Raw genomic sequence first — 12,402 nt, forward strand, 5'->3', positions numbered from 1 at the left:
GAGAATGAGTCTTTAAAATTTGTGTTCATACAAAAAATATTTTGATATGGACACAAGAAACTAGGAGTGCTTGCTCTGGAGGGATATCAATTACTTGATATTTTGAACATATATCGCACAGTAAAAATTAAAGACAAGAAAGAAGAAGGTTTGCTGGACATTAACAAATAGCTGGGAGACAGCAAAGAAAGAAAATGAACCACTGAACTCCAACAGGGACAAAACAGTCTTCCTGGCCAATGCAGCTGGCCTAATATTTCACATTTACTTTATTTTTCTAGCAAGTTTCCTTGTGCAGTACAGATGCATATTCAGAATTAAGCAGGAAATCAATATAAAGGAACAGTGGGAGAGAAAAATATTCTTTGAGAGTGGGAGATCAGGAAAGAGAAACAACGGATCAAGAGGGAAGGAATGCTGCTCAAACTGGTTATATAGTAAGCATTTTTCCCCCCTAAAGAATCAAAGAGAGAGCAACAGCCAATATTTAAAGTCAAAAGAAAAAACATTAAAATAGCAAAGGTGGAGTGAAAGAAGCTAAAAATATAGAAGCTTTTAAGAAAGCCTCACTTATTTCAGTATGATTTTATGTATATGTACTGCTGAAATGTATCTAATGTTGATTACTGATTCTATTTTACCCCATTTTGGGTGGCGGATTAGTTTATTATGCAATTAGTGTAATTATTATATAATTTGGCCTAAAGAACAGATGACGAAATATTTAATTTCATCAAATGATAGTGTTGCAGACTAGGATACTTTCAAAAGCAGTCCCATTTAGACTGCAGCTATTTCCACAGTATGGCAATTTTTGTGTTTGATATACAAATAACTGAACTTATTCATGGATATTTAAAAACCATTATTTCCTCAAAGATTTAACATATATATGTGCCACTATCCTCTTTTCTTGATGACCGGTTACATAATTTCCCTGCTTATCTCTTAGGTAATTCCCATTCCAGTATTTAATGTCTAAAGCAGACCATTATGATCATGTTAGAATTACTAGCAAGGAAGAAGAGATGCAGGAAGAATAAATAGAAGAAACATCTGAATATCTGGGAGTATACAAATACAAGTTTTAAATATTCTAATCCATGTAAGTAGATTTATGTCCATATTTGAAGTGAAAAGTCTATCTTTAATATTATAATGCAAAAAGAATGACAAGTGGATTATTCAGTTAAAGGCATTTGTTCAGCAACATTTTCTGTAAATCCAACATTAGCTCCTAAATACTGTTCTCAATGTCCTCTTGAGAAATAGCAATTTCCACAACACACTTAACATTAAAATTCTAAAGGGAAGTAACTGGCTAGCAGTTACTAGTTTTTGGTGAAATAGGCAGTATTGACAAGGCAACATCGAAAGTGAAGGTTTAAGGGGAAAAGCAAAACTGAGGATAGTACACTGGAGAGGATATATCAAGTAAACATATAAAAAAAGCAAAAATGATCAAAAACAAAACAAACAAAAAAAGGTGGATAGTTTCAAATTAAAAACCCACATAGAAAAGAAATGGATCTATAGTACTGGAGTAAATCAGGGGAACAGTAAGAAATATTAAATGCATCAAGCTTAGTTTCCCATACAAGTATTTTGTTGCCAAAGAAGCAAGACAGCCCAAACTAGCCACAATATTTATTTTACAACAATAATTTTTAAGCACTACTGCTTCTTATCCTGTTTCCATTTGGTACTCATTCAGTGAAATTCATTTGTGCTGATTAGTTTTTCTACCAAGAATTGATACTTGATTGATTTGACCCAGGTGATCAATGACATAGTGCCAAATCTTTTAACCTTCTAGATGGACTTCCAAAAGGAAATTAATTGAATTCTACATTCTACTCCAGTTTGGCAACAATCACCGGGATCCCCTTCATGAAGAGGATGGAATAAAGATGTAAATTTTACACGAAAAAAGAAAGTTAAAAAAAATCAGTTTCTACAAGTACCATTTGCAAAACTTAAGTTGGGAAACTGTTAATGGAAACACTGAAAAAGTCTGGGGAAAATACATCAAGTCAAAAGAACTGAAGATATGAAAACATACCAAAAAGTTGTAAATTAGGCGGTTTTCTCCAGTTATATATGGTCACAACTTGAAATATTTACATGGTCTCTTGAAAGGTGAACCATACCTGTGCTACTGTTACTTTAAAGTCAGCCTCCTTTACCAGCCTTTCAACCTCAAAGGCTAGGTTTTGTTTTGCTTTTAAATGAAGCTTACTTTCTGCATAAATTGAGGCTATATTTTCAGGAAAATTACCTAAAGCCCAGGGACAAATGCTTACGTTCCACTTCCAGCCCTGTGCATGGTGATTCTGTATTCCTGGCCACCTTTCTAATTTTAAAAATAAACAGACCATGAACTTTAGTGCATGTGTAAACAAATGCTTACATGAAGGAATGATGAACTGTGGTTCTGTATTTCCAGCATATCCCAGTTTTGTATACCTACAAAACAAAAAGCAAACGGGTTATGTTATTAATATTCCCATCAATAGTGAGTCTAAGATACTATGTGATGATTAATGCCACTGAAATATTGGTTAAATACCTTTCTTAAGAGTAGTCTTAAAGGCACAAACTGAGACTTCCAATGGAGTTGAATCACTTAAATCAAGCCTGAAACTGACAATGTTTTTCTAAAATATCTTACTGTTTAAAGCACAACCCTAACCTTATTTATGTACTTCAGGGAAAAACATCCTCATGAAAACAGAAATATTTACAAACGCATAGCTGTGTGCATGAAAGGAATGTGCAATATTAAACCCCACCCTCCTATGAGCATCAAGAGAGAAACTACAATTTCTTAAAATTTTAACTTTTCCTTAAATTATATTTATCACTGTTGACGAATGGAGTCAGCCTTTCGCAGCAAGTTACTGTAAGTTTGCTCTTCTCTGTCCAACATTCACCAGTGCCATACGAATATTTTTTATGAAATAAGAAAACAAGTTTTTAGGGCTATGTCTACACTACGATTTATGTGGTATAAGTTACGTCCCTTAGGGACGTGAAAAAGCTACCCCTGAGTGACAAATTACACAGACCTTTTCAGAGTCACACATGGAATATGCAGATTTTAAAATATTTTTACTTTACATAGATGAGGAAAACTATGCATCCATACTTCCCAGATTCAAGCCCTATAGTGTCTTTTGGACATTAACGTTATTCAGTGTACCATACATCACTTATATTATTGCAATATGGTGAACTTCAGATATATCAAATATCAAAATGCCTGAAAATATAATCTGATTCTACTGAGTTCGCGAAACTGTAATAAACATCTTGGCTTAAAAGCATGTAAACGATTTGCTACCACTGAAAAGTTAATTACGATATTCTTACTTTTGATGTATTGGACGAAATGATAACCACACTGTAAAATTAAGACCTAGCTGTAACACAGATGAAGTGTTTAAATTAGTAAACTAACTATGCACTACACCTAAACATTGCAGGCTATGTACCTATTTATCAATATTTAAATAAGGGTGCATCCAAATTTTCTCAATTTCTCTATACAGTCAGATGGTTTCATTGACTATATAACAATCAGTTAAAAGTATAAAACATATGCAGCAGCATACAGGCATCTCTATAGATCTGACATTTCAAATACAGACAGAGAAAATGGCAAACCACATAATGGCAAACCACAAATTTTAATAAAGTATATAACTCCACATCAACAAAAAATCAAGAAGTCTTGCAAAACAGACAGCAACATGTTGGTTTTACAAGCCATGGGCAGGAGTGCTGCTCCGTTACTTTTTGTTCATGCTAATCTCAGAGGCTGTTGTTCTGTTCATCTAATCACTAATGTTTCCATATCTTCTGATCTTGGACACGTATTGGTATGAAGTTAAGCATCAACACGATGTTCACAATTTAAAAGATGATCAATTTCTCTTCTGAGGACAGAACTATTATCCCAGAATGTCAGTGTTACAGAATGTAACACTGGAAGTTGTTTTGTGAAACTAGAGTCAGAAATATTACAAAGGCTATGTAGAAAAGAACCATTTAGATAAGTTAATTTTGACCAATGGAAGGAAAATTAATTTTTCTATAAAATACAATAGGCAAAACAAGATTGGTTTGATTGATGTTCAAGGAGATCATATTAGAACTTAATACAGTGGAGAATGATAGAAACAAATGAATCTCTTTTGCTGACACAGTGTCGTGTTATATGCTATTCTGAAATCTATTTGAACTTGTGGATTCATTCTCAGAAAAATATTGATCTTTAATATGTTTGTTTTAAAAATTCTATAATGATGTCCAGTTACTAAAATAATTAAAGACCAGGTGAGTGTTCCATTACTACTTATACAGAACTAGAGTTAAGTTTTGGCACTTCCACTTTAAACATCATTTTCAAAAGTTTACCGTTTCACAACAGAAGTTAACTGGAATACCAGCAGAAGACAGTTAATGGTTCAATCGTCAGCTGTGCATTAAGGACTATCCCACATTTGGCCCTCAGTCTCTCAACTAAGGAATGGGTATGTCTACATAGCAAAGAAAAACCCGCATCTGGCCCTTGCTAGCTGACTCAGGCTCCCAGGTCTCAGGCAGTGGGGCTGTTTGATTTCTGTGTAGACTTCTGAGCCTGGAGCCCAAACCCCATGAGCCCAAGTTGGCTAGCAGGGGCCAGATGCGGGTTTTTCTTTGATGTGTAGACATATCTATTTCCAAAGGGTGTTTGGACAGTGGGTGAGCCTCACTTGTCCAAACACCAAAGTTTGTTGTAAGAAACGTGTGATTCCCAGCATTTATGGATTTTATAACACGCACATTAAAAGATCTTAAAGTTGTGTCTGTTTAGTTTTGTTTTTAAACACAAATTTAATTACAGAACAAATCTGAACCTAAAGCTGTGCTGTTTACTTCCATATTCAGTTGCTGAGAGTTCTTATGAGTTTCCCAACCACCCTTTATTGATAACTGAGATTCTACTGTATTCAAAAAGTAATGACCACCATTTGTGTGCTTCCTTAGTAACTACCTTGCATACATTTAGCGAATGGTATTCAGTCTCATGGATCTCTTACCTCCAAATGTGAAATTATTTTACAGATGTATTCAAACTTAGAGTAGCATGGTACTTCTCTCTGCATGGACAGTTCTCATTAGAGCAGACAGTGTCCTATCTGTAGTTAACTGTATCCCTATATTCATACAGGTTCCAAGACTATTTTGAGGCTTTTCCCCCCATACCTAACTCAGCCTCATTTCTTCTCCTCCAATGTGTCCTTGAGAGTTCAGATTGCTCAGAGATTTACTTTATAGCACAGGTTTCAACTTGAATTTCAATCTCCAGTTAACTGTTTAATACAGAAATTATTTGTATTATACTAGTTTGTGTTATTCTACATTACTACTCTGAGTTCACATGAAGGTATTAATATGATAAGTAAAGGCCTGTTACTGGGACTATATCATTTCTCTCACCTCCAATCATTTTTACATCTTCCCAGGTCCCTTCAGTCTAGCCCTTATGTTCTCTCCTCACTGACCGAAAGACCCACAGCAGCAGTGAAGCATCCATTATGATCACACCTATTAGGCGTTAAAACAACACTACTACAAGAGAAGCACAGGCTTAATAACAGTATCAAAAATTGCTGTAGTGCCCAAATAGGTTGAAATTCACTGTGTTACATTGTGATTTTTTTTCTGGCTTTGAGTCTTGAACTCAACACTATTTTAATGTAGTTATATTTAATTACATCCAAGCTAAGCTTTAAAGAGAAAATATATATAAAACAGAATAGCAGTATTGGCCTATAAGAATAATAGTGCTGTTCAAAGGAGCAAGTTTCACATGCTGAACAATGTATTCTTAGAATTGTTTAATAAAACATTCTTAAAATGTACATATAGTACAATTATATTGGCCTTTCCGTTTTGGAGCTCCATTCAGGTCATAAAGGAGGATTTATCTTTTCCTAGTCTCCATTTATTAGAATCAGAGTACTCACTCCATCTGTCATGACCGGAAAAAAGCTATCCTTAAGAGATGTCCAAATCCAGGTTAGCATGGGTGTTGCTGATCGAACAACACTAGAAAAGTAGTGCAAGGAAGTTTGTATATTACCCGTCTGACTATGGCTAGTTAAACCTACTGTTGGACATTCTTTTAGCAATGTTCACTCAAAAAAAGGGAATATTAGATATATGTATTATTAGAAAAGCTAATTAACTCTTTAAAGTTAACTGCTAGTATTTTCTAAGGAATGTGAAAATTGTAGGGTTATGCACTAATGCCCAAAACAACAAGTATAACAGCAGTAACCAGCACTCGGTTTTCTTTTAAGTTTTTATAAATTACTTCTGTGCAGAATGCCCATTTTACCCTTGCTTTTGGAGGGCATTCAGGACTTAACCTTATAATTAGCTCATTTTACTTAAAGACTACTTGTTGCTCATGTTTAACTTTTCACATCAAGGATGACAGGTTTCAGAATTTTATAATGCACTTTGAATTACTGTTGGAAGCTTTCATAACTACAAGCGGTAAAAATCAATTAAATGAGTATCTACAGCAGGGGTTCCCAAACCTGATTTGTGGCTTGTACGGGGTACGCCCCTGGCAAGGCACGAGATGTTTTTTTACCTGTACAAGCCTTCTCACATGAGACACTCCTAGTGAATGTCTCATCAAGAAGTGTGGTATGACTGACAACTAAAAAAGTAGACAGAAGAGGCAATGTGTCTACTAGTTAGAGCAGTGGGCTCAGTTCCTGGGATCTAGACCTGCCTCCTATTTATGCTGTGTGACAGGGTCGGGCCAGATGGGTACAGGAGAGTAATAGACAGCAGATATATTAGCCCCAGGCTAAGTAGGTCCCTTTTCCCTGGGTAAGGTAAAAGGGAAGTTTCCAGAACAATCAGGAACCTTCTGGAGACAATTAAGACAGACAGGCTGATTAGAACACCTGCAGCCAATCAAGAAGCTGCTAGAATCAATTAAGGCAGGCTAATCAGGGCACCTGGGTTCAAAAAGGAGCTCACTTTAGTTTGTGGTGCGCTTGTAAGGAGCTGGGAGCAAGAGGCACCAGGAGCTGAGAGTAAGAATGCATACTGTTGGAGGACTGAGGTGTACAAGCATTATCAGACACCAGGAGGAAGGTCCTATGGTGAGAATAAAGAAGGGGTTGGGAGGAGGCCATGGGCAAGTAGCCCAGGGAGTTGTAGCTGTTGCACAGCTGTTCCAGGGGGACTCTAGCCAGCTGCATTCCACAGGGCCCTGGGCTGGAACCCAGAGTAGAGGGCAGGCCCGGGTTTCCCCCAAACCTCCCAACTCCTGGTCAGTCAAGAGTTGACCTGGATTGTGGATTCACTAAAACGGCCAAACTGAGGGCTGCCGTGAAGCTCCAAGGCGAGCAAATCCGCCAATAAGCACAAGACCCACCAAAGTAGAGGAGGAACTTTGTCACAGCTGATACCAGAGAAAAAACACAATAGTGGAACTTCAAGGTTGGATACAAGGAAGATTCTTCTAACTGACAAACACACACACAACCCTGAAACTTGAAATCAAGTCTCTGATTCTAAGTTTTTTTTAAAAATGACATGTCTGCAGGGCCAGCATCTGCCCTCCATTTCACCTGTATGAACACTGGGCAGAAGCTGCACCTACAACTGCAATTTACTAACTAGTCTGCTGGTAACGTGAAAATCAGAACAGAATCCAGCTCACTTTTACATAGGAGAAAAAATGGACTTCTGCTTAATGCAGCAAACTGGGACTCAGGAGAACTTGTTACTATTTCCAGTTCTGGCACAGACTGCTGCTATGGCCAGTTCCCCATTTGTAAAACAAGGAAAATATTTACCTCACTAAAGTGAGGAAGATTAATGTTTGTAAAGAACTCTGAGATCACTGGAAGAAGTTCTGAATAGTTGTACTTCTGGGAATAGTGTCAGTAAGTGCTGGAAAATTATACTCCGTCCTGAAAAAGCTAAAGCCTCATCAAGTGCAACATCCAACACAGAAAAAAGCCAAGAAGCGTCCCAGCATATAAAAAGAGTTAAATAGTTTTATATCAAACTCAGCAGATTCTAAGAAAAACAAAAAGTAAGTTGTTGCAGATAGCAACATGCTGCTTAGTAGTTTTGTGGTGTAGGAAACAGTCCAGTATACACACACACACACTCTGAAAACTGAAAGAAAAATATAGCCAGATGAAAGATGTATTTTCAATAAAAAGGCTGCATTCAAAGCATACAGATCAGCAGATCTAAAAATACACAATGCTTATTCAGCTAGAACACAGCAGCCTGACTCCTAAAAATAAAAATAAAGTGTTGGGGTTTTGGTTTTTTTAATTGTTAGAACAGAAACATTCATTCTACTTTGGTCTCTGAGGGCATATCTACACTACAGCTGCTACATGTACAGAGCTGCAGTTATGCTCCTGCAGCAAGGTAGTGTAGATGCTTCCTACATCAATGGAAAGGGTTTTTCCATTGATTTAGTAAATCCATCTCTCCAAGAGACAGTTGGTAGGTCAATGGAAAAAGGTTTCTGTTGACCTACTCACATCTACTCTGGGGTTAGGCTGACCTGACTATTGCACTCAAAAGTGCAAAACAGGCCTGTTATCAGCTGTACTACCAATGTAGTCTCTTAAAGTGAGGATTCACCTTTAACAAACTAGACTAGACTTACAAATACTATTCTGTAAGCTAACACGGACTGGTCAAAAATTGAGACATCAGAGAGGAGGGGAAGGTAGAAAAGTGAGGAAGAAAAGAGAAAAAAACAGGGGAAAAAAGTCATAATGAATACATTTTTAATGATTACTTTTTATATAACTAATAGCACCCTCTAGCTTTGCATAACTATTTTTCAAATTTACCAGATCTACCCATCCAATGCTGATGTTAAAATTGAAAGATTCTACTCACTGAAAAAAAAAAAAAAGTGACGCCTTAGGCAAAAAGTGACGCCTTTTACAAATTCCCTAGTGCCGCTCATATAAACCAAGATGTGTCTGACTAATGTATGAATCAATGAAGTATGAGAGACACCCTGTCTTCAATCCTATTTGCACTAGCAATTGAGTCCCTTTCTCCATTACTGAAAAGATCCCAATATAAGAAAGATTGCAGAAGAGACTACTGATATAGCACCACTGATTACAGATTACACCCTAAAGTACTTTCTATAAATTTGAAAAACCTTATTAGATTTGGAGACCTCTCTCAGTCAGGACTGACTTACAGGGAGGAAGGTGGGCACTTTGAGTTCTCTTCCCCTAACTTTCCCGAACAGAATTCTGTACTACTAATAGCATATTACACATTGCTTCAATCAAGTTATATTGTTCTATAACATTCTTCTAAGATGCCACAGTACCAAATCCACACAAATGAATGTAAAACATAATAGAGAGGTAGATCACCTTGTATGACCTGAATTACAGAACACTATTATTAATGGTTTTCAAGTTTCTAGAAGAGAAAAATAATCTTATGATCCTCTTTGGTCAAGCTGTCATTAAGATAGTTTTCTCCAAATTCAGCTACCTATTATTAAATGTTCTTGTTGACCTACTTATTTTTCTTCATTAGAAGAAGGGAAAAATACTAAGATTATTCCTGTGAAAGACAAGATGGGTGAGGTAATATCTTTCATTGGACCAACTTCTGTTGGTGAGACAGACAAGTTTTCAAGCTTACACAGAGCTCTTCTTCAGGTCTGGGAAATGAAGACCTTGTCTACACTAGAACTTACTTCAGAATAAATTTCATCACTTAGGTGTGTGAATAATCCACACCAGAGTTACGCCAACCTAAGCGCCAGTGTAGACAGTGCTATATCAGCGGGAGAACTGCCTCTTGTGGGAGGTGGAGTAACTATGCCAACGGGAGAGCTCTCTCCCATCAGCTTAGAACTTCCTCACCAGAAGCGCTACAGTGGCGCATCTGCGTTGGTGAAGCTAGACCGCTGTAGCACTTCTAGTGTAGATGCAGCATAACTCAAACGGTCACTGCTAAACATAAGATTTGACACACTTGTTTACCGTAAGTAGTTAACACATTTCAAGGGACTATTCAAGGTGAAGTGGCCAATTAACACCCGTCCACTCACAGGGAAGAAAGAGGGTGGGGGGTTGTTAGTGGGTTAGATTGTTGTAACAAGCCATAAATCCAGTATCTCTATTCAGTGTATGGGCTTGTCTACACTGGCAATTTACAGCGCTCCAACTTTCTCGCTCAGGGGTGTAAAAAAAACCAAGCCACCCCCCTGAGTGTAGCAAGTTTCAGTGCTGTAAAGCGCTAGTGTAAACAGTGCACCAGCACTGGCAGCTGCGCCTCTCGTTGAGGTGGTTTTTTTAAGGGAGCTGGGAGAGCTCTCCCCCAGCGCTGCGCCGCGACCACACAAGCCACGTTAAAGCGCTCCCGGGGCAGCGTAGACTAGCCCTAAGATTTTTAGTGTCTAGCAAAATTATGAATTTAAGCTCACAGGGTCATCTTTTAAGGTGTTGTGCATCTTTCCTTTGACGATGAGGACTGAGAGGTCAGGTATAGAATGATCGCTTTGTGAAAAGCGTTCACCCACAGGCGATAGGGTGTTTTTCTCTTTAATCATTTTCCTGTGTGAATTCACTTGAGAATCGTAGTGATTGTCTGGTTTCATCCAGTTGCTATTGGGGCATTTAGCACACTGGATGAGGAACACTACAGTTGTGACAGGCATGTGTAGACCCATGGATCTTGAAAAGTGTGTTGTGCAGGGGTTGATAACTATAGCAACGGAGATTTGTCTGTAGATTTTGCATCTATTGTTGTGGCAGGGTCTTGTACCACTTCGAGTTGGTGTATCCTGGTCTGTAGGGAGCTTGCAAGCTTGTCTTTTTCACCAACAGAAGTTTGCCCAATAAAAGATACCTCACCCATCTTGTCTCTCCAACATCCTGGGACCAACATGGCTACAACAACACTGCATGCAACAATTGTTCCTATCTGGTAATCAGAATCTTAGCATTTACTTAAAACAGCTAACATTACCCAAATTCAGTAGGGAGCTGCTACTTACAAAATAATAATTCAGCTATCACTACTCCAGGATGTGATTATGTAAATCTGGCTAGGCAAGTGGAGTAAAAATGTTCTTGGCATACTATATACAAATATTAAGCAAAGCCACAGGGCGTAGATACTAACATGAGTAACTACAGATCAAAGAGAAAAAGAGTACTTGTGGCACCGCAGAGACTAACAAATTTATTTGAGCATAAGCTTTCGTGAGCTACAGCTCACTTCATTGGATGCATGCAGTGGAAAATACAGTGGGGAGATTTTATATACACAGAGAACATGAAAGAATGGGTGTTACCATACACACTGTAACAAGAGTGATCAGGTAAGGTGTGCTATTACCAGCAGGAGAGAGAGAGAACAAACAAAAAACAAAACAAAACAAAAAAAATCCCTCAGTCTGGACCAGTCCACACAGGAGATCCATTTCCTGGACACTACAGTGCTAATAAGCAATGGTCACAAACACCACCCTATACCGGAAACCTACTGACTGCTATACTGACCTACACGCCTCCAGCTTTCATCCAGACTACACCATTGTCTACAGCCGAGCTCTACGATACAACCACATTTGCTCCAACCCCTCAGACAGAAGCAAACACACACCTACAAGATCTCTATCAAGCGTTCTTACAACTACAATACCCACCAGCTGAAGTGAAGAAACAGATGGACAAAGCCAAAGGAGTACCCAGAAGTTACCTACTACAGGACAGGCCCAACAAAGAAAATAACGGAATGCCACTAGCCATCACCTTCAGCCCCCAATTAAAACCTCTCCTGTGCATCATCAAGGATCTACAACCTATCCTGAAAGATGACCCATCACGCACACAGATCTTGGGAGACAGGCCAGTCCTTGCTTACAGACAGCCCCCCAACCTGAAGCAAATACTCACCAGCAACCACACACCACACAACAAAAACACTAACCCAGGAACCTATCCTTGAAACAAAGCCTGTTGCCAACTGTGTCCACATATCTATTCAAGGGACACCATCATAGGGCCTCATCACATCAGCCACACTATCAGAGCCTTGTTCACCTGCACATCTGCCAATGTGATACATGCCATCATGTGCCAGCAATGCCCCTCTGCTATGTACACTGGCCAAACTGGACAGTCTCTACGTAAAAGAATAAATGGACACAAATAAGACATCAAGAATTATAACATTCAAAAACCAGTCGGAGAACACTTCAATCTCTTTGATCACTTGATTACAGACCTAAAAGTCGCAATTCTTCAACAAAAAAACTTCAAAACTAGACTCCAACGAGAGACTGCTGAATTGGAATTAATTTGCAAACTGGAC

At 38.2% G+C, this 12,402-nt stretch overlaps 1 protein-coding gene across 1 annotated transcript in view; it reads right to left on the minus strand.

The window, feature by feature from the left end:
* The window catches only part of ACTR3 (actin related protein 3), a 50,775-nt gene that overhangs the window by 19,104 nt on the left and 19,269 nt on the right, over positions 1-12,402 (minus strand). Inside the window, exon 2 of the mRNA XM_077829808.1 lies at positions 2,411-2,466. Coding sequence (XP_077685934.1) covers positions 2,411-2,466 — 56 coding nt within the window. The remainder of the gene's footprint in view (positions 1-2,410; positions 2,467-12,402) is intronic.

This window comes from Eretmochelys imbricata, chromosome 11 (assembly GCF_965152235.1).
Source record: "Eretmochelys imbricata isolate rEreImb1 chromosome 11, rEreImb1.hap1, whole genome shotgun sequence".
Classification (NCBI taxonomy): Eukaryota; Metazoa; Chordata; order Testudines; family Cheloniidae; genus Eretmochelys; species Eretmochelys imbricata.